Source organism: Sarcophilus harrisii, chromosome 6, assembly GCF_902635505.1.
Source record: "Sarcophilus harrisii chromosome 6, mSarHar1.11, whole genome shotgun sequence".
In the NCBI taxonomy this organism is placed as follows: Eukaryota; Metazoa; Chordata; class Mammalia; order Dasyuromorphia; family Dasyuridae; genus Sarcophilus; species Sarcophilus harrisii.
The window spans coordinates 161,916,557-161,940,862 of record NC_045431.1 but is presented as its reverse complement, the minus strand read 5'-3'; the positions used below and the strand labels follow the sequence as shown (position 1 = coordinate 161,940,862).

Below are 24,306 nucleotides of genomic sequence, written 5' to 3'. Positions count from 1 at the left end.
AGAACTAAAATGGCAACAGTGTGTTCGGGTCAAGGTACATTGAGTACAACTGTGACTGATCAGACTAATATGAGTTTGGAAGACTCTACCATGTATTGGGGACAAATAGTCTACAGGAACATTTGGAGTGGAGATGTCTCTAAATTGACATATCTCGTGTTTCTTTTGAACTATTGCAATTCTGGTTTGCTCATAGAGCACCGTGCCTTCTCTGATGGGGGTACACTATACAGAATCACCCTGTGCCAGTGTCCCCCATGTCTCATAATCAATTCCAAAGTTCTTCAGAAAGATCTTGAGAGTGTCCTTGTATTTCTACATATCTATATGTATCATCATCTCCCCCAAAATGTAAATGCCTGAAATGCAATGGACCATTGGCAAATAATTATTTACTTATTGATTATTGATTGGTTGATTAATAAAATTCCTCTGTTTTCTACTTCTCAGTTAAAAGAAATACTTAAAATTAGTCCCAAACATAATATAAAATCTGAAATTTGCATTGTAGAAAAATAAATTTAGATGTACAGCTATTTCCCTAAATTAAACTAAATAATCATAAACATGAAAAAGCAGATAATTTAGTTTTTAAAATTATATACACAATAAAAACAAAAGCATTAATAAGAGAGAACATATGATTTATTTACAACTACATATGTGTGTATATATAAATCTATATAATTACACACATACACACACACACACACACACACACACACACACACACATGTTTTTATAACAGAGTAGTGAGAACATCTTCCAGAGAAGGGCCCTATCCCAACTCTAACAGTCACAGAGTCCACACTCAAGCAAAAGGAGTTTATCATGACCAACAAGAATGTAGGGGTCACCCAGGCACTTGAATGAGGGATTCTGTAATGCTTTCTTCTCTCATGTATATCATCAATTACAATCTTGGAGTTCCTCCAAGATAAGATTTATACTCTTTAAAATAAAAGGCGCACTGACATATATTGATTTACATAACAAAAATAATAAATCATCTATATAGATCATTTTCAAAACTTTTTCTCACACATTCTCTATTTTTTGAAACTTAAAACAACTTTATAAGGAAGGTAAAAAAACTTAGTCTCAGAATGATTAAATGAATTGTCAACACTCCCATGGGTAAGAACTGGCATGGGAGAGATTACAATCCAGGTTTTCTAGGAAAGCTGTCTGGTTAGAAGCATCCTAACAGAAAGCTTTTTTTTTTTCAAATCAACTCTGAACTTTTTTGAAGTTTTGGTTTTGGAAGGCTGGTCTTTCTTAAGAAATATTATGTGAATAAAGTATGAACTATCAACCAATCCATTTGTAAGCATTTACTAAGTGCTTATCAAGTAGCAGGCACCATACTAGGTGCTGGGGAGAAGATATGGATTATATATAATAATATATCATCTAGTTGATATAAACATATTCATGTAATAATAATGTAATATAATAATTGATGTAATAATGTAATGCAAATATTAATATAATTATAATTAATGGTATAATTTACATTATATTAAAGATATCTTAAATAACACAGAATGGTTAATATGTAATATATGTGATATCTCTCTACATACATACACACACATATACAAGGTATATTAAGGGATTTAGTGCTTTGAATTTTAACTCAGAGTCTAACTACATTGAAGTCTGAAACACCAGTGGATTTATACTTGTCAATACAGCATGGAAAAGATAGGGATACATTCTCTATTTGTCATTTCCCTTTATGGAAATACACACCAGCACATTTTAAGGCTAAAGTTTGAATGAGATATACTCACTTTCCCAGGGGCACACTCAGTTCCATCAAGCGGTGGTCCTTTCTTAGTCTTACAGAAATAGGGATTGTCAGGATGACTACACCATAGCTGTTTACATGGGTCAAAGGTTCGGAACTGAAAAATATATTAAAAGATTTAGATGACACCGTAGATAAGATTCAACAATAGTATGTTTCATATCTAATTCATGCCATGTTTCTTATGTATATTTCATTTTAGTTCATTAGCAAAAATTACAGTATGATTTATATATAAAATGATGACTTATATAATTCCCAAATAGCTAATCTTTTTTACTTAAAATATCATATTAAGAAATTGCTAAATAAATATCAAAATAATCAATTTCTAGTCATATGATTACTCAATTAATCATGCTTAGCTGCTTTCACAAATGATATGATGGAAAGCCATCATTTTCTCTCTGGGCTTCAGTTTCCACATCTGTAAAGAACTTCCATCTGTAAAATGAGGAAGGACTTTGACTTCAAGATCCTTTCCATATTTGAATATATAACATTATGTCATTATTTTTAGTATAACTAAATTCACAATGTTGACACTTAGGAAGGAGACAGCAACTCATCATGCAAACTTTAGGTGAGACAAAGTTTTAATCAAAATAATTCCAATGATTTCCTATGAAATCCTATGAACCAAGTAAATGATTTAACAATTGTGTATTGTAATTCCACCAATGAATTACCAATGAAATGAAACCAAAAAGGATAATTATATTTGAAAGGTTTGTTATTTGAGAGATATATGTTTAGGGATAGGAACTGAACCAGTGATTTTAATGATATAAGGAATTCTTAGGTGAGGAAATTATTTCCATCATATTTTCCTAATATGGAATTTGGTATTTAATAACCTAATTATGTATACACAAGCACAGGCCTCTATGGAAAATAGACAGGTAGATAGATAAATAGACAGACAAATGGATAGATGGATGGAGATGGTAGATAGAGACAGTAGATCAGTCAATGGATCAGTAAATAGAAATGGCAGAGAAAGGGGGGAGGAAGAAGGGAGGGAAGGAGGAAGGGAGGTAAGGAGGAAGGGAAGGGTTGAGGAATGGAGGGAGAGAGGGAGAGGGACAGAGAGAGAGAAAGGGAGCAGGAGAAAGAGACAGAGAGACAGAGATGAGAGATAGATAGATTTAGATCTATACATAAAGAGGTGTTTTTATATAGGGTTCCCAAAACTCTCAGCGCAGTTTTAAGTTTCAGTTTCTCCAATCTTTCCTCTCTCCAGTCTATCTACCTTGCAAGTACCAAAGCAATCTTCTTAAAGTACATGTCTGAACTCCCTTGCTTAAAAATCTTCAATGGCTCCCAACTGCCTCTAGGATAAAAATTCAAGTTTTAAGTTTGAAGAGTATAAAACTGAATTAGAATTTCTGGGACACCCTGTGTAGTGCTCCATCATTCATAAAGGTCTTTCCTTACAATAATCCTATGCCTAGATAAGGAAAGTGAGGGCTCAGAGAAAAAATTAATCAATCTCATATATGGAAAAGTACCAGAACTGGGGATCCAACCCAAGTGTTCTCACTCTGAAATCAGTGCCCTTTCTAATATACTAGACTGATAAATAAGCACATATATGTGTGTGTGTGTGTGTACTTATAATAGACACAAGTGCATATATGTCACATATACTCATAAATGTAGGTACACATATGCATCTGTATATACACATATGTATATGATTTTTTTTCCAACTCTAGATTAAACCACATTTTCTAACTATAACATAAAGCCCTCCCTCATTAGCGTATCTTGTACTTAGAAGTTTTCCTCCAAGTTTCTCCTCTCTCATGAGGGCAAGTAGGTATTTTTTAATTTGTGGTAAGACTATAAAGCAAAGGAACTCACCTACTTCTAATTTAAATGTAAAAAAGAAAGGCGAGTTTTAAAGAAATCTGATGGAAATCATCACAGTTAACTACTGTCTTTTCTTATAGGTCTATGAATTACTGCTTTTAGACTTGAAGAAAAGCAATAACCAGAACTAGATTTCTTCATGGAGCTTTTTGAGTGACAAGAAAATTTAGATTTTTTTCTTCTTCATTCCCTTCCCAAATCTCTGTGGCTCTGAGCCCAGTCATTTTCTGTCATAGTATAAGTCAATTCATATGAAAGATGTTCATTCAGCACAACTCAAATAATCGGAATTGCATAGATTTTTATCATTTAAATTTTAATATTTACTTTGGGTGACTTACCGCAGTACACATTTTATAGCCAACACCAAAATCAAAGCGGCATTGTTCATCCATAGAATAATTGATTCCTGGTAGTTCTGGGAGTTTGGGCCAATTGTGTTCAAAGGGGTCATCAAGAAGACAATCATAGGAACTGGGAGAAGATAAATAATGAACATAGTTAAGTTTTTGGACATGTTTCCTTGAAGATAATAACCATAATCAAAAGAATAAGAGATAAAAACATAGGAGGAAGGAGGGGAGAAGAAAAATGAGAAAAAAGAAAGAGGAGGTTGGATTCATGCAGACATCTTACTTGAGAAGGCTTTTAGTTATACTCTTGAATCATAATTATATTATAGGATCCATCTACATGTAAATCACTTTTGATTATATTTGACCAATTTAATGCCAGCCTTTACTACTGCTTGGTCCAATTATACCTGTTGGTTCCAAAAGTATTTCCATACATTTTCAACTGACTTACATGTTCTGAGAATATATTGTCAATTTGCTGCCTCCTTTTTTGTTAGAAAATATTCATCTTTCCATAACTGCCTTAGAATGATGAGCCCCGTATTTTATTAACATTGTAAAGGTTGTTGTTAAAATACTTTCCAAATTTATTAAGGTCCATTTTACAAATATGAAATTGCATATGCATTGTCTACTTTTAATATATTATTGTCACTGAATTTTCTTTCAGAAGTCTGGTAAATCTCTTGATGTATCAGATCACAGATATCTTCTTGATCCCTTTATGCATCTTGCCTAGAGAAATATTAGATATTTGTTCAAACACATTGCTTCAATTTGACCTCCGGATTCAAGCTTACAATTTTCTGTCTTATCTTTCCTTGGTGTGTACTAAGCATTTTATAATATATCTGGTCCAAATAATATTTTTGTTCATATATATATATATCACTTGTTATACTATACAAACGGTTGAGTTATTATATAACCTACCCATTATCATAGAACTGTTGTCCACAAAAACACCAATGTAACACTGATTCATAAAAACTCAAAAACACTGGATAGATGTAGTTTCACAAAAATATTCATTACTTTCAAACTACACAGATAAAGCTTCCAAAACTATAGATGCCAAATCAAAATCACCTGAGAACAAACATTCCTGTTGTCCTGTCTGATATCGAAATTATTCCAGATACTTTTAGTGAACTTATGAAAATTGAATTTACAACCCAATATTTATATTAACATTTAAAAAGCAGTTAATTTATCTGTCTGTAGAATAGTTCCTTAAATATACTTGAACATTATTATATTACTAAGTCAAAGTAAATTATCTTAAATGATTAGTTTAATCTATCAAATTAATTTTTAAACTTAAAGATTATTTCTTAAACTAAATCAATATTAATTTTAATGTTAAATTTAACATTATATTATTAATGCAATACATATTAAATATAACATCAAACAGATAATATAAATATATAGGCTATATAGTTGCCATATATAAATTATATTAATATGGATCATATTAATAAATTGTTATTAATATGCAACATTGACGACATAATAAATAATTCAAAATAATGCTAATTATAATGTTAAAAGATAAAATATAATAATAATGATCAATTATATAGAACTTCAAGATTTGAAAGGTACTTTTACAAATATTATCTCATTTATTTTCATGAGAACCCTGGGAAGTTAAGTGCTATTATAATCCCCATTTTACAAATGAGGAAACTGAAGCAGACTTGCCTAGAGCCACAGAGCTAGTAATTATTTGAAGCTGAATTCAAACTCAGGTCCTCCTGACTCTAGGCCCAGTGCTCTATACAATATGGCACTGCCTATCAAGATAGTGTCTTGACTAAGCACCATTTGTAGCTGATCTCTATCAAAAAAGATGAGAAAAGTGAGATGAGTGACAATAAGAATAATAAAAACAGCTCATAATTATATGATACTTTTAGTATTACAGAAATCTTTCTCTATAACCACCTTGTAAGATATATAGTATAAATAAATAGCATGATTATCAGTTTATAAATGACAAAGCTGAAGCTCAGAAAGATTAATGGACTTTCCTGTGCCCATACTCATAGCAAGTATTGGAACTCAGTCATGAATCCAAACCTGACCCTCTTTGTATTAGGCCCTAATCAGCACTTATTCATGTTCTTTGGAACTTAAAAGTGATCTTAAAGACAAAATAAACTTTCTTAACATTTTTGATTTGAAAAATTTTAATTGCAATTTTACACAGGACCTAGGCATTTTTACCATTATCTCTTGGGTCCTTGTAGTCTTGTATCTCAAAATTAACAAGATGAGGAAACTAAGGCTGAGAATAGTAAATTACTTGATCACAGTAACAGATAATATGAATCAAGGTTGGGATTTAATTCTAGATTCTGGGACTGCAGACTGGTAGGTTCTCCCTCCCCACTAAAGCAACCCTGTCCTCAGGGGAGTATTAATATATATGTATGTATATATATATATATATATATATATATATATATATATATATATATATAGTAATAATATATATAGGATGTCCTTGGACAAATGCCAGTTTCTTTGGGACATGAGAGTTTATTATCTTTAAAATGAAAGTCTCCTCTAGGTCTAACCCTGTGATCCTATCGCTTTTCTGGGCCTGCCTTAGTTTTTCATCTATAAAATGAGGGAGTATGACTACATTATTATTTCACTTTGATATTTGTCCTCTGCACCCAGCACGGAGGCTGGCACTTAGTGGCTCTTAATAAATGATTGGCAGTTGATTAACAAATGGATTTCTTTTACTATCTCTTCCAATTCAAAATATCTGACCTTATGAAATTACTTATTTTGAATGTCTAGAATTAAACTTCACTATATATGTCTTCACATGACCCAAAGAAGATAGAATAGTTCATGGCTTTTTTCAAGTTACAGTATCCCAATATTCTCTATACATGTCCATAGGGTTCTTACTGTATGTATCTTTTCAGTTCCTGACCACTGCACCGAGACCAGTGATAACGATGAAATGCTGCCTGTACCAATGGAGCCATAACACTTCCCATGGCTGTCTCATCACCACACCTGTTTCCTTGACCATCATGTTCCATTCCTAACCTAGAAAAATCCAAAATGAGATAAGATCAGAAGCAATCAAAGGCATGCTTATGAGAATAGGAACTGGCTTGATAATTTCAAATTTGTTTAATACTTGTTCATGAAAAGAAGATCTGTGGCAATTATCCCAAACTAAACCAAAAACAATATAATGTGAACCTTTAAATCATTTGGGAGTGAGCTGGCATTCTTTGAGAAACCACGTTTATTAAGGGATAGCATATAATGAGACAAAACAACTACTTATATCTTGGTATTGTTTCACAGCAATCCTGAAGCCCAGTATGGGTGTCCCAATGGAGAGCCATTCATTCATAGTTTTAGTGTATGACCCCTTTCCTGTTTTAGACACATGGATGGTATAAGAGAAATCAAAATAGCACCTAGGAGATCTGACATGCCTTTTCCCAAAGTATAAACACAATTAGAAGAAGTAGGAATAAAATAAAAATTGTGGGGTTTTTTTGTTTTGTTTTTCTGTCCTTTGGTGGTAAAGAATGACTTACACATGGCCAGTTTCATGAGCTACTACAAATGCTGATGAAAAACCATCCTCATGATTTAAAGTACAGCTTCTTACTGGATGACACATTCCTGTGACTGGTGCGTACCCTGCAAAGAATAATAACTTTTTAAAAGATCATTTCATCTTAAAACCCATAAAGAACAGCTGCTGATCCCTCCTTACCAAAAACCTTTTGTAAAACAACAGTTACTTGTCCTTAATAAAACTATGTCCTACAAAGCAGCAGCCATTTGAATCTGTCCTTTCTTTTGAATTAAGATACATGAGCTGTGCATTATCTCATCATTGGTGAATCTTTCCATTGGCCACACAGGACACAGATCACAGATTTAGGCTGGAGGGAGTCTTAGAAGTTATTTAATCGAACTCCCTCACTTTAACTGAGGTCAAAGATGATAACTTGCATGATTTTGATATCACGGTACTGACCAATTTTTTAATTCCATGAAAATTTGTAAAAAAATTAAAAGTATGAAATTCTCCCTTGTAGCTATGTTCAGAATTCATCACAAGATAAGTAGAAGTCATCTTCTTGTGTTGATCTTAATTTTTAGTGTTACTAGTTAGTACAATTAATTTCCTCCAAAATCTATACCAATGGTCATTTATAAAAAGTTTGATTTTTTTTTTTACTAATATAATTTAGTCTAGATTTTTCATCTGATGGATATAGAAATTCCTGCTGAGGAAATTCCGTCTTCCGATGAATGTTGGTGAGTCAAAATATAATTTGGTAACTCAAAATATAACAGAGTTGCCTTTAGAACACTAAGAGGTATCTCATCTCACTTCATGTTGCTAATATGTATCAGATTCAGGAATAATCCACTGTTTCCTTACTTACAAGCCAGTTCTCTATCCAGGATGCTTCCCTTTGATTTATTTATTACAGTTTGAAAGTAACTCTTACTAGAAAGTATTCTTGTCTTTGCAACACTCCAGAGAAATCCATGGAGAGTGTTAGAATGAAGAAATAGACCCAAATAAGATAAAATTGCATGCTCTGAGCTCATTAGAACAACTGAGAGCACTGCCTAATTTGGGGGTTACACAGGAATATGACTGTATTATTACCTTGCATACCAGCAGGGCCAAAGTCTTGTCTCGTTAAAAAAATGGCATGATCGTGGTGTTCAGGATGGTTGGGGTCTGACTTTTGCTGTTGACATGCCCAGCGGCATACATTCTCCAGACTCCTGGATGGATTTCCTCTTTCTATGAGGCTGATGGACTGAACGATAACAATGAATTAAACATGAATATGCCAGATTTTTCCCAAAGCTTATATTCTGGGCCTTTATTTGACATTAAACATTTGAACTTCTAATTCTTAAACAATTACCTTTATAACCTAGTGAACAGGAAAACAATGAATGAAGTTCTGGATGTGTTTCAGAAGACCAAAGCTAAAATACCAATTATCTCTTGAAAGAGAGAGGATGGACTCTCAGACATAGAAATTGTTGATGTTTTCCTTGATTGGATATTTTTTACAAGGGTTTTGTTATTGTTTTTTTCAATGTGGGAGAAGGTGGAAGAGAAAGGGAATAAAATTTTGCTTACTGAATTTTTTTTTTTCTTCTTCCCCCTACCCCCAAGTCCTTTCCCCCTCTTTTTTATTGTTTTCTTTTTTTCTGGTTATATGTATACATTAATTTTTAATACACATTTCTTTATGAATTATTTTAGGAGAGAAAAGTCAGAACAAAAGAGAAAAACCATGAGAGGAAAAAAAAACAGAAGAAAAAGAAAAAAAGGTAAACATAGCACATGCTGATTTGCTTTCAGTCTCCATAGCTCTCTCTCTGGATGCAAATAGCATTTTCTATCCATAATTTGTTGGAATTGCCTTGGATCACTGAGCTGCTGAGAAGAACCAGGTCTTTCATAGTTTGATCATCGCACAATCTTGCTGTTATTGTATATAAGATATTCCTGGTTCTACTCATTTTCCTCGGTATCAGTTTGTGTCAATCTTTCTAGGTCTTTCTAAAATAGCTTATTCATAATTTTTATAGAATAATATTCCATTACTTTCATATACCATAACTTATTCAGCCATTCCCCAACTGTTGGGCATCTACTCATTAAAAAAAAAAATTAAATGTCTATTTAATGTAGGGCATACCATGAGATAATAATAGTATTTAGTGTGTTCTCTACCTCCTAACTGTGCATTTTCTGAACATTAAAATGAGTGGTGAATTTGCCAATTCTCATTAATAAGTGTGCATCATGTGATGTAAGTCTTATCTGAATAAGATGATTCTCCATTATACAACATTCTAACATCAGTCTTCTTGTGAAAATGATTATAATGTTTCTTAGATCGGCTTCTATGTTTCAACAAATGCAATTATCAGTGTTTATATTCTTGATAAAATAATCACGAGGATTCCATGCAGAACACATACATCCCCATTAAATGATAGAGCTCTTAATCCCTGGTCCTTAAGGATACAAGCTGGAATCTACTTACATTCTCTATGATTGAGATAAAGTAGATTAGTAAAGTGGAGACTAAACCAAGACTGTGACATTCTATTTCATAAGAAGGAGATAAAGGAATACTAAATAAGGAATGTAATGCTAACATAATAGTACTTGTTTCTCTTTCTTAAATGAACAAGCTCATTAGTATTTCAAACCTGGCAAGAGAAAAGTGAAAGAAAAACTCATACTTAAACATCATAGAAATTATGAAATTAGACATGCTATCTCCCCTATCAGGCTTTTATAATCAAATAACATTAAACTCTATCAAAATCACTTACAAAATAGCATTGACTAATTTCTTGGGGTAGACTCTGAAGTTCACAGAAGTGTCATTTAAAGACCAAATGCTGTCAGTGCAATGTCTTCTAATAAAAGTCATAAATTTTCATGATACCTCAAGAGTAAATCACCAGTGATCAAATAGCATCAAATAGAGAGATTTCTTCTCTTGCCACTATAGAAAGCTGACTTTGGATGAAATAGGATATGAATTTAAGGATAGTTAGATGGCACAGTATATAGACTACAGGGTCTATAGTTCAGAAGCCTCATCTTTGTGAGTTCAAAGCTGGCCTCAAATATGTATTAGTCCCTTCTCCCAAAGAAAAAAATAACCAAATGGAGAAATTATCCAGAATTCTTCTTTCCACAAAGGTAAGGCTATTTCAATAAATTATATACAGGTAAAACAGGTCTAATTAGTGTCATTTAGTGACTAACAGTTTCTCTGTAATTGGATGGCATTTAATTCATTCTACAAATATTTATTGAGTAAGGGGGCACATACAATGCTATATAAGATACTCTTCCTTATCCATAGGAGTTTAAGAGTTAGTAGAAAATTGTAAATTTTTTTTTATTTATGCCTCTTTGAGGCCTCTATGCTCATTTCAAGAGTCAGCTTACTGGAAAAGAATCACCATTTTCATAGGTTAAAATGCTCCCTGTATTAAAAGAAACAAACAAAAGCCTCTGAGGCTAAGGTATGGAGTTTCCTTTCTCACATGTACAATTCCTTTTCTTTGGCACAGAACAAATTCTTCCATTGTTATTTGGAAGAAATTGGATGTCCAAGATTTCCCAAATGACTATTCCTCTGGCCCAAGTTCTATTTATAGTATCAGACCATTCTTACCTTGGTATAACCCAGCATTATCATGCGTACCAGCACAACATTAATATGAACACCAAGTGACTCATCATGGTAAATTTCATTCACCTAGAAACAAAACAGTCAACCTTTAAAAAAAAAAGACATTTTAAAAAGGGGGATATGAAAAAAGCAAGATAATAATTCACCTGCAACTCATATTAGCCCTGTGTAGATACAACTAGATGAAACTTCCTAGCATCCTATAATTACTTTGAACATGAAGCAGAAGCTCTCTTTATGGAAGCAAGGAGAGGAAGGGAAATGTGTTCATGTAGAAGAATCATAATTTTTATTGGATGTATTTTGTTAAATTTTAAGTCATGTGCAAATTTTTAAATAGTAATTAGAAGAGAAACCTTAGTATCACAGAATTTTATTGACATAAAAGACCATAGAGATATCAATCCTCACAAGCCCCCTCAAGCCTCACATTTTCCTGGTAAATAAAGCAAGATTTCAAAAGCATAAATTATTTCCCTAAGCCCACCCATTTACTGGTAGAAACAGGACTCTAATGGTCAAAGATTTGAATTCAATTCAACCATTATTTACTGGTTAAATGTACTAAGAGACAAAGAAATTTCTCTCTGATTAGGGATAGGAGTATTCCTTTTTCATTTGATCTACAATATGCAAGACAAGAATGCAAAATGCTGAGGAAGTCAGAGAAAAGCAATTGACTTTTTTAATGCAATGCTGAAGGGAGATGCAAACCACACTACAGTAATACCTTCCTTTGATCTTTATCACTGAAGATCTCAGGTATTCTTAACTCCTATATAGGGATGGGGGAATCCCAGGACTTAGAAAGAGTAAATCACCAGTGATCAAATAGCATCAAAAAGAGAGATTTCTTCTCTTGACATTATAGAAAGCTGACCTTGGATGAAATAAGATATGAGTTTAAAGATAGTTAGATGGCACAGTAGATAGACTACAGGGTCTATAATTCGGAAGCCTCATCTTTGTGAGTTCAAAGCTGGCCTCATATATGTATTAGCCATGTGGCCTTGGATAAGTCATTGATCTTATTTGCCTCAGTGCCTTATCAGTTAAATGAGTTGGGGAAGGAATGGACAAATCACTCCAATATCTTTGCCAAGAAAACCCCAACTGGAATCTTGAAGAGTAAGACATGACTGAAATGACTCAACAAAACAACCCGCCTTTAAGAAGTTCATACCCTATTCGGGGATAAGATGTTAATAGCACTTTTAACAACAACAGCATTTATATAGCACTTCAAAGCCTGTAAAGTGCGCTCTACATGATAGGATCATATGATTTTAGAGCCAGAACTGGAAGGAATGTTAGAGGTTATCTAGTCCAGCTCATTTTGTAGATGAGAAAATTGAGACCTACTGATGCTGTTCTAGTGGCAGTGCAAAGAGTTGAAGTGAGAATCCCCTTCAGGTTGGTGCAGGTTCAATGAGAAAGAATTCATGAACCCAAAATATTAGTGCCAAAAAAGGAAGTTTATTGGCACGGAGAAGAAAGTCTCTTCACAGTGGGCAGGAGTCCTGGCAGGCAGCTATGCCAAGGAGCAAAGCATACTACTTAGGACTGCTGCAAAAATGTGGAGTTTAGAATTGTTATTTATAGTAATCTGAGGCTAAGACTGAAAAGAAAGCCAGTGCTCTCAGGCCTAGATATTTGGAGTTTCAAGCCACTCAGTATCAGATCTAGATCTCACAATTGAATGAAATCACTTTGAAGGCTTCTTGAATGGGGATCTGGCTATCCAAAAGATCAATGTGTGTGTGTGTGTGGGGGGGGGGGGGGGAGGGGGGGGGGGGGGTATTTGCCTTAGAAAAGCCCAGCTTAGGAAATATGCTCTCTCACAGACTCTGTGGAGTTTAGGAGGCCAGGAATCAAAGGGGCAGAGTGATTATTTTACAGATTAAAGGGGACACAGTTTCACACACACCCCATCACTATGATGATCAAATGACTTGCTTGTGGTCACAAAGGTCATATACAGCAGAGGCATGATTAAACCAAGGCCCTCTACAATCTTTATAGCAACCGTATTAGTTTCCTAAGACAAAGATAACTAATTAACTGTCTCTCACTCTGTGTCTCTCTTCCTTCTTTCCTTCCTTCCTTCCTTTCTTTCCTTCTTTCCTTCTTACTTCCTTTCCTTCCATCCCTTTCCTTTTCTTCTTTTCTTCCCTTTTCCTTTTCCTTTCCTTTCCTTTCTTTTCCTTCCTTTTATTCTTTCTTTCCTTCCTTTTCTTCCTCCCCTTTTCTTCTTTCTTTCCTTCTTTTCTTCCCTCCTTTCCTTTTCTTCCCTCCTTCATTCTTTCCTTCCTTTCTTTTTTCTTTCCTTCCTTTCTTCCTTCCCTCCTTTTTTTCCTGCAGAAACATTTAGCATTCTGCTATTTGGAAACTGAAATCCATTATTAAAGTAGCTCTAGAAGTGATGTTGATCCCAATTCTATTCTGTTAGGATAGTTAATTTTCATGATCCATCCTATTAGAGAAACAGAGATAAGGCAAAACTACTCATAACCCAAAACCAACATTTTAGTCATTAGTTTCAATCTCTTTTCTAAAATAGACTTTAATCAAGTCTATTCATAAGTAGTAAAATTGGTTAACTTGAATATATATGTGTGTGTATATATACATACATATATAAATACACACACACACACATATATCAATTAAAATTTGCCTTCTTACCCTATCGCCCCTCTTAGGAAATAAAGGAAAAAATCCCATTATAGACACATAAAAGGCCAATTCAAATAAATTTTTACACCGGTCATGTCCAAAAAATGTTCTGCACTCTGCATTCTGTATTCTGAGTCCTTTATCTCTCTATCCGGTAAATAGATAGCATCATTAGCCCTCTGGGACTAAGGTTTAAGGTCATTAAGACATCCTAATTCTTTTAAAGTCATTTGCCTTCACCATATTGCTATCATTATATAAATTGTTCTCCTGGTTTTGTTCACTTCATTTGACATCATCCAGGTCTTCCCAAGTTTCTCTAAAAAATTTTCTTTCTTTCATAGCTCTCATTTCTTTTCAAAAATACCCCTTAAGTGTCCTCATTTCATTTCTAAAAACACTTTTAACTCTTTTTTTCAAAAACTAGTAGAGTTTTTGCCCAACTTAAGTCCCTCCCCCCCTCCCCCCAAGCATTGTTATAGGTGTTTTGGAGTCATTCTCTTCTTCTATGTTTATATTTTGAGTGTCTACACCATTGTAATAGATCAATATGGTGAAGTTCTTTTTTTTTTTTTTTTTTTTTCTTCTAGCCTACTAACTTCAGATGTGATACCGAGGCTCAACTCTGCCATATTTCTGGAGGGAGGATGTGAATTCTTGACATATTAAGTATTATAATTATCTTGAATTTCAAAGTAGTATTTCCAATTGGGAATACCTTCCTAGAATTTCTCAGGAAATTTGAATTTTTCTCCTAAATCTAGAGAAACATTAATCAAGAAATGGGAGAAAATATTCTAGTTTTTTATGTTAATTAAAGGTGAACAATCAACATGGAAATATTACTGATTTGAAAGAATCCACTCACATAAGATTGAAAGTAAGTGCAGAAAACCCTGACACTTGGAGCTTAAGGTTAAGGTCAACATTCCTAGAAGGAGGACAGGAACATGTAGTTGAAAAGCTGGCATGTTCTAATCAGTCAATCTTGCTTGTAAATGTTGTCACATTATATAAGTGAATGTTCATAGCCTTGTCTCCTGCTAACAAAGAGTCATTATTGAAAATAAAATAATTATTAATAAGTATATACACATTACTTCATACACATCTTAGGAGTGATGTTCCCAGGAATAACAAGTTTGGAAGCATAATAAGACCTTAAATCTACAGTTTTGATGTGCAATTCTGCATTGTTCTATTTACTTTGCCAGAAGATATGAATGTTGACATTATTGAAGTATTACCCAATTATGTGCAATGGCATCTTCCAGGATTTAAATAATTACTACAGATTTTGTAAATATTACTAATGTTAATATTTCTTACTTCTTAAACCAAATTTTATATATTCATAATAACGAGTAAAGAGTATGAAGAATATTAGAAGTATTTTTAGAAAGACAAAGTAAATCAGTGAACTCCTTGCAAGGAATAGTTTAAATTACTGTCATAATATTGGCTTATAAGAATAATAAACCATGCAATTATTATTATATCTTTTTTTAACAGAAAATCTCTGGAGCTTTTAGTATAATTTTATCACAGAAAAAATGAAAGTTTTTTTTACATTTTAGTTTTATTGATGTTTTATTTTTACATTGCAAATATTTACAGACAGTGTTCAGTCAGAGAGAATAATTTTTCTAAGTTCAAATGTAACCTCAGATGCTTACTAGCTGTGTGACCCTAGGCAAGTCACTTAATCCTATTTATCTCAGTTTAGTCATCTGCAAGATGAGCTGGGAGGAGAAAATGACAAACTACTCCAGTATCTTTGCCAAGAAAGCACCAAAGGGAGATACAAAGAATCTGATGATTGAAACAATTGAACAGATGAAATGTATAATGGAGAAACATTAGACATTTTACCAACAAGTTTTCAGCTAAATCAAAGATGTTTGCAGTCACCACTGTTATTAATATAGTTCTAAAAATATTGACTATACAATTAAAACAAAAAAGAGGTCAATCCCCTTTAAATTTAGGTTTGATATTGAAAAAAAAGGGGGCCACTTTAATCACTTTACAAAAGAAAATGTCTTAGATTTAATAAGGTTTAAGAAGGTTAGGCATTAAAAATCCTTTGGACTGATTCAATTAAAGGCTTGAGTTTTCCATCTTGATCCACTAGTCAAGTATCAGAGCACCTCCTCAATGATATTTCTGTGCTTAGATAAATGGGAAGTGATATCAACAGTCTTAAAACCTTTAATGCTCTGAGTTTAACCAAGTCTTAGGAAAGTTCTGAATACTTTTCAAGGATAATATTCACCTAATTTTCATAGGGGGAGAAATTAGAGGATAGATTTAAAAATAGAAAATCTGATTAATGAAACAGATTTAGGTACACATGATACAGAAAAAAATGAACACAGTAACACAGTGTTAGATAAAATCAGAAACACAAAGGACTATGATTAGGGACTCACTATATAACAATAACTCTTAGAAAAGCTGGAAAACAATCAGGATGAAATGACGCTTAGGTTAATAGGTTAACAATGACCTCTACATGGATACATGACATACATATAAAAATATCACATTAATTGTTAAAATATTCAAAGATAGATAGTGAAAGGAAAAACATTAATGATCAAGATTATTGATCTCTCTAATAAGGGATACAGATGATTACAGGAGAAAACATCAGCAATTTTAAGGACATAAATTTGAAAAATTATTTGAACAAATAAAAACACTGCAGTTCAGAATGAGAATCAGTCAATGGGGGAGACAGGGAAGAACATCTTTGCACCAAATTTAAGAAAAATAGGAAGCAATATAAACATAAGAACAAAAACCAATCCCCAGTGTGTAAATGATAGAGTTGAACAAGTAGTTAACAAAGGAAGAAATCTAAGCAACTAGAGACAAAAAATGCTCCCAATCACTAATAATGACAAATGAAAAATAAAACTACTTTGGCGTTCTATTTTATAGTCATCATATTGACAGCTGACAAAAAAGAAAAAAAAAATTGTTAGAGGGGCCTCCAGTTCTAGCTCTCTGGTTCTATATATTCAATTCCTCAGGAGACAATTCAATTCAATAAGCACTTAACAAGTGCTTATTGTGGGCAGAAGAACATTATATTGGGCACTAAAAGACAGCCAAAACTTTTGATAAAACAAGCCTAAGTAAATTTAATAGTATAATAGGGAATAATGGCACCCAAATCCCAGTAATTCAAAACAACACAGAATCAAGAGAATAAGAAATTTAAAGTGCTACTTGGTCCTTCTCCAAAGTGATTTCCAGGAGGTGACATTTGAATTGAAGTGTCAATAAGTAGAAGAGACATTGGGAAGGAAAAGTTTATTGAATAACACAAGCAAAAGCATCAAAGTGAGGAAACCCTGATTACACATGACACAACATAAGTTGTCTGGTTCAGATGTGGTAAAGAATGGGTATAGGAAAGCAAAGAAGGTTTCATACTGTGAAGTATAAGTATAAAAAGTATAATGCCAGAATAAATAGACTTAATGTTGCTTAATAAACCATAGGCAACAACTGCTGCATTTTGAGAGTAGCACAAGTAGATAGCCTTGTAATTAGAGTTGAAAGATTCAAATTCAAATATGACCTCAGAAGTTTACTGGCTGTGTGACCCTGGGCAAATCACTTAATCTATCTGACTCAGTTTACTCATCTTTAAAATGGGAATAATAATAGCACATACCACCCAATTATATTTGTAAAGCTCTTTGTAAACCTTAAAGTGCTACATATAATTTTTAATTAAAAATATTTTATTGCTAAAAATGGCAAACATGATCTAATGCTTCAAGGAGTTGTAATCTTTGTTTTAAAGGAGGGTCTTGCCTCAATCTTGACTGATCAAGGTGATGGTTACTGAAGACTGGGGTGGCTGTGGATATTTTTTTAAAATAATAGCTTTTTATTTTCAAAATACATGCAAAATAGTTTTCAACATTCAATACTATTAAATGTTAACTATTTTAAAAAATTTTGCAACTTAAAGATTAGTTTGACACTCACTTCATGGGTTAGAAAATCTAAGAAAATCATTACTGAAAAAAGACCTGGACTTTAAAAAAAGCAGTAATGGTTCAGCCTTATGTAGAGTGCAGAAGAAGAAAGCACATATTGAAAGAAATTCTCCATTAAATACGTTTCTATAATCTGCCTTCAGGTCACTAGTCGATAAATCAGAAAGACTACAAGATGAATCACAAATTGAAAATCATCTCCAAATTGATAATAACAAATAACAGAATGGAGGCAGAGTTTTGTCCCAGGGAAGAAAATGCTTTAACAAAAGAAATCAGAAGAAAGCAATTAATTATATTGTTAAGGAGGATGGGGTGAAAACAAATCACAAGTTTGAGAGAAGAACCTATGATATAAAAATAGCAAAGAAATAGAGGACACTCCATAATATGCATCAAAAAATACTATCCAGATGAATATTCAAGGCCTACTTAATCAACCCACTACACCACGGGAAGGTTTCCTCTGAAATGCTCAAGGTTCAATTCAGGTTCCATATTAAATATCAAGAAAAAAGAAGGATAAACAGAACATTAATCCAATTTTCAGATGACCTTAAATTGGAAGAGTTCTTCAATGATGTGAGAGAGATGGTGGGGGGAAAGTGAAATCAAATCAAATATTCCTCCAAGGGCTTTTTTCCTTGAAATGAAAACTCCTTCCAAGTTTGTTCCCAGAAAGGACAATTTCTCCCAGGACATTTCCCTGGCAGGACAACGCAACCTGTTTTGTCTGACTAGTTTCAAAAGGGCAAAAAGTAGTCTTTATGATTGGTTACTCAGAAGTTGCTTCTCATAGAAAAATATTAAATATGTAGACATAACAAAAAGAAAACAATTAAAAAGTGGGAGCGTGGAAAGAGCATAGAATTTAGAGATGGAATCTGAGTTCAAATTCTTACAGTCACTGATAACCCATGTAACCTTGGAAAAAAATCATTTAACTACTTTGACCTCAGTGGTTTCTTCAGTTTTAAAAATGAGGCATCTGTACTAGAAGACTTCTAAGGTTTCTTCTAGTTCTATAATAATTTCAGGTGAGAAAATTACTCTAAAGGATAAAATGAGATAATATTTGTAAAGTGCTTGCCAAACCTTGAAGTGCTATATAATTCCTAGCAGCTGCTGCTGCCACTACTATTACTACTACTATTATTAGAAAGAAATAACAATTTATATAGGACCTACTATGTGCTAGGCATTGCTCTAAGCTTCACAAATATTACCACATCCGATCTTCATGACAATCTTTTAAAGTAGGTGCTATTATTATTCTCATTTTACACATGGGAAAACTGAGGCAAAAAGAAGTTAGGTAAAGCTTGATTTGAACTAAGATCTTCTGGATTCTAAGACTAATGTAAGATTCATTCTATCAGCTAGTCACTAAATGTTATTTATTACTAATAAATGAGGGACTTTAACCAACATTTATGAACTTGGTTTTAAATTTTTTTTTTACTTATTTTCTTTATGTTTTTGTCTTTTTTTAAAAAAAAAATATTTGTTGAACTAAATACAAAATAAGAAAAAAAATAAAAATTGAAAAATAACAGAAAAGGAAAATAAAAACCAAAATAAAACATTGTCATGTGTCCAGCAGAATGTCAGGGAGGATTCAAAAATATATTATGAACTTGTTTTTAAAACATTTTTATATCCGAATTTTGATGTATTTATTTTATGTATTGTAAGATATTATTCTGTAAAGGTCTTTGTGGACTTTAATAGCCATTGCAAAGTTCTGTTTGTCCTTTGTTTTCAGAGAGAACTAATGACATCACAATGATATTTCAATTAATGTGTGCTTTGGATTTAAGTGAGGCAGAGCTACACAGAGTCAACTCTTCTTCCAATGGCAGCCCAAAAGTCAAGATGATTAGTGATGGCCCAAGATGTAGTAGAGGAATTTGGTGTTTTTGATGTCTGATCAGGCTCTCAGAACTCTATAATGCCTGCTTCAACCACCTTCATGGTTGTTGGAACAAATTGTTCTCATTCACTTATCCTGCTGGGGGAAGGTCTTCCCATGTTTGGGATAGACATCCCTTTAACTCAACAACAGACTTGAGGTCTATCAATTACCCTCAACTTGATGTAGCCTGTTTGTTGAGATGTTTTATTAAGGTGTAGAAACTGTACTTACTACAGCTTCAAATTAATGATAACAAAAGGATAAAAATCCCCATACTCTAGACCAATACAAACATGAGTACAAAATGATAACTTCCAATGTCTTTCAACATCAAGAAAGTTATTGGGAGAATGACAAATTTAAGACCTTTATCCTCAAAACTAGAAAACAAGCAAACTTTGCATTGCTATGGCTAAGTCTATGATATATTTGCACCTAATGTTTCCTGAAAAACTGGTAGAGAAAGAACAACATTAAATTTTTTTTAAAAAATTAATCAGCCTTAAAATTTCTGAACCAAATCTGTGATTTATTTGTCAGAAAACTTTTATATTACATTAATATTTTGTTTTTCCCATCACATATAAAATAATTTTTAACATTCATTTTTTAAAATTCTAATTTCACATTCTTTCTCTCTCTCACTTTCCCCTTCTCCCTCATTGAGAGGGCAAGAAATTTGATATAGCTTATACATGTGTAGTCATGTAAAACATATTTCCATATTAGTCATGTTGTGAAAGAAAACACAGGCAAAAAAACACCCCAAGAAAAACAAAAGTTAAAAAAAAAAACTAAACTATGCTTCGATCTGCAATCAGACTCCATCAGTTCTTTGTGTGGAGGAGGATAGCTGGAAGAGAATTCTTAATGAAGACATTTACTCTATCATTGCATATCAAGGCTTATTTGATAACTTAAGTCTCAGAGAGCTAATTGGGACACTAGAAGTTAAGCCACTTCATATACATTCAATGTCAATGGGGAGACTTGAATGTGGGGGGTCATAGTATTAGCATAGTATTTTCACCCTTTGTTGTTTGTTTTTTCCTTTCTCATTTTTTTTCTTTTTGATCTGATTTTTCTTGCACATGAAGATTATGGAAATATGTTTTAAGAACCTATATCAGATTGCTTCCTGTCTTGGAGAGAGGGGGTGGGAGAAGAGAGAGAGAAAAAATCTGGTACACAAGGTTTTGCAAAGGTGAATGTTGAAAACCATTTTTGCATATATTTGGAAAAATAAATTACTATTTTTAAAAAAGAGTAAAAAAGAGAGAGAAAGTAGCATTTGAAATGAACCTTGCAGGGTGAAATACATTAGATAATAAAAATTAATTTTTAGTTATATCTGATTTTTTTCATGATCATTCAGAATTCAAACTTTCTAAGGCAAAGGAATGTTCAGTACAGGAACCTAACAGAGCTTAACATATATTGCATGCTTAATCAATGCTATTTGATTTATTGATTGTTGGTTGGCAACAGAAAACTTAGAAGCAGACTGAATGAAAAAGGAAATGCATTTTGCATTTAAATAATATCCACAGGGATTCAGCAGAGAGAATAAGAAATCCATTCATGAAAACATGGGTATGCACTTTAGCTAATTCTATAACTATAACTATTAGAATAAATTCTAATAACTAACAAGTAATTCCCACAATAACCAAGAACAGTTAGAAAATTATTAGGGTACTGTTTATACTTTTGCTATAAGGCAAATCATGGGTTTCAGGTAAAAAAAAAAAAAAGTTTTTTTAGCATTCCAGAAGTAAATGAAAACGTGTTTGAATTTCCACAAGTATATTCAGTTTCACAGGAAAGGCTTTGCTAACTTTTCTCAGAACGAACAACTGTAATCAAATCATAATATTTGGCTTTCCCTCGCAAATGCTTATCCTTCCAAACAGACAGTTCAATACAATGATGATTCACTGAACCATGAATTTGTTTATTGCTTTTCCATGATGCAGATACTATCTAAAGTTTGGACTTTAGCTTTATTTGGCCTCAGCTTTCGAATTCTTGTTATTCCTTCCCTGGGCCCAGAGGAAAAATAATGATTTAGAAAAAGCAAATCAAGATTTGTGTGCTGAGGAATCCCTTCTCCCTAGGAGTGAGGTCTTTGACTATAGCTATTTCCCAATACCTTGTCTGACCCAAACCCCACGAAGGAGAAGGGGTGATAAGGTTTGAGCCCATTTTTTGGTGGACACTGGACTGCTTGAGAGGACTGAACCTTGACCAAGGTGAAAAGAGTGAAGAGGATGTTGGTTTCTCCTTTTCCCATTAAGGTTCAAACGCTTCCTCTTCTAGACCCACTCTAGAACAAGACTGAGAGGAGGAAGATGGCGAATGGTGGGCAAAACCCAAGAGCTACCTGTGGCTTTAAGGACATCCTAGATGCCATTGGCTGTAAACATGGAAGCTAATACCAGCACTGTAATACAGATCCCAAATGGAATCCAATGTTGGGGGTAAGCATGGATGATTTTTGTCTTAGCAGACACAGAGCTTAGAGGTGCTTACTAAATGCAATTTGCCTAGCAGATATTATGAAGTTTGAATTAGAAGGGACCTGAGAGGTCACAAAGTCCAATCTCTTCATTTTACAGATGAGAAAGGGACTGCTTCCCAAGGACATATAGGACTCCTACAGCATCTCAAGGGTTATCTAGGAAACTCATCCAGTTTGCATGTTACTGTTACCCAAATACAAATGGAGGCTAGGTATGCAGCTAAACTATCCTTATATTTTGAATTATTCTTTATTTCTAGAGTAATTAAAGACTGTATGGCCTCTGCCTGAAGTAGCATCTAGAATCCATTCTAAAGAAGTTCTCTGCCATTCAAATCATTAAATCACTTTGATAAAAATGTCTAAGTCTGGATTGGTGCTGGGGAAGATCTTAAGTTCAGAAATTCATGTTCTCATGGACCTCCCAGGCTAATAATTGTAACCTTCTGTATTTACTTTTTAACTCAAGTGGTCTTGTAGACCTAAGAACTGGAATTCTAAAGCAACCCCCAAGTCTTAACTAAATCTAACCTGGCGTCTTCTCTTCTTTGTGGTAGAATCCAGATGTCCCTTTTAATTTTCAAAAGTGCCAGTATGTTCCTCAGTGTTTTGTCAGCACAAGCACACTGCCAATAGATTTCCATATATAGTAACAGAAGGTGCCAATAATTGACCATTCTAATTGCACACCTGTTTTCACTGTGCTCCTATCACTACCATACTGTGAATGATTATCTTCCCATAGGGAGGAATGAAAGCTGCTTGACTCCTACCAGGACTTTACTATATATGGTAATAATCATCTATACAAATTTTACATTACAATAATTTCCCTTTTTATGTGTCAGGTAAATATTTGTAAAGAGTTATATTTACACAAATTAAGTTATTATAATAAGTACTAATACTTTTTTCATGTTTTATTACCTGACTAAAACTAAAACAACTATTAAAGTTCAGGAGTTATAAAACCCAACCTTTTTTCTACTTCCACAATTGCTATGACAACCACTTAACTTAGGTCAGGAATTCAGAAAAGTATTGAGCTCAGATATAACATCTACACAATTTCCCTCTGTGGGTCAAATCTCTTGTACTTCAGAAGCAAAATGGGTAAATGGCCCAATGCTTTTGATAGGGTAGCAAAATCTCAAGATATAAGGAACGGGTGAGGCTGCCAAAGAAAGGGAATGAATAAAGAGTGAAAGGGGTAAATGAGAAAGGATGAGGAAGAAGCTCTAGTTGTAGTGGAAGCCTGGATGTGATCTCACCTGTAGAAGATACATTTGCATGGCCACCTGGTGATTCTCTCCAATGAGGGTCTCCACTACCTCATTAACTGCCATTTCGAAACAGGTACAATTCATACCATGGGGGAAATTAGCAACGGTTCATGTAGAAGAAGGTGGTAATAAAGTTGAGCTTTGAAGAGAGCTAAGAATATATATTCCAGCATTGGGAACAGCCTGATCAAAGGCATGAACATGGGAAATAAACAAGAAACAGCAAATAAGATGGTTTACCTAGAAACTAAGAAAATAAAAAGGAAAATAATAAAGAATAAAGTTGGGAAAAAATAAGCCTGAACTAGATTGTAAAGGACTTTTTAATGCTAAATGAAAGAATCTGTTAATTTAACTTAAAGGCTATTGAAAAGTACCAGAATTTTTAAAGCAGGGAACTGATCTAATTAGACTTGGTTTTAAGCATTTCACTTTGAATATCTGGAGGCTGGATCTGAGAGGGGAGAATCTAGAGGTAAGCAAATTAAGTAAGTCGTTATTATAATAGCATCAAAGAGAAGGGGAAGATAGGAGAGAGGTTGTGAAGATACAATCAACAAACCTTAGCAATTGATTGGATATGATTCCATGGACTAAG

At 33.4% G+C, this 24,306-nt stretch overlaps 1 protein-coding gene across 1 annotated transcript in view; it reads right to left on the bottom strand.

Annotated features, from left to right (window-relative positions):
* Positions 1-24,306, bottom strand: part of ADAMTS3 (ADAM metallopeptidase with thrombospondin type 1 motif 3) — a 273,293-nt gene that overhangs the window by 45,092 nt on the left and 203,895 nt on the right. The window contains exons 6-11 of the mRNA XM_012551960.3: positions 11,277-11,360; positions 8,720-8,876; positions 7,626-7,731; positions 6,976-7,119; positions 4,030-4,162; positions 1,797-1,910 (exon numbers count right to left, since the gene is read on the bottom strand). Of these exons, the coding sequence (XP_012407414.1) occupies positions 1,797-1,910; positions 4,030-4,162; positions 6,976-7,119; positions 7,626-7,731; positions 8,720-8,876; positions 11,277-11,360 (738 nt within the window). The remainder of the gene's footprint in view (positions 1-1,796; positions 1,911-4,029; positions 4,163-6,975; positions 7,120-7,625; positions 7,732-8,719; positions 8,877-11,276; positions 11,361-24,306) is intronic.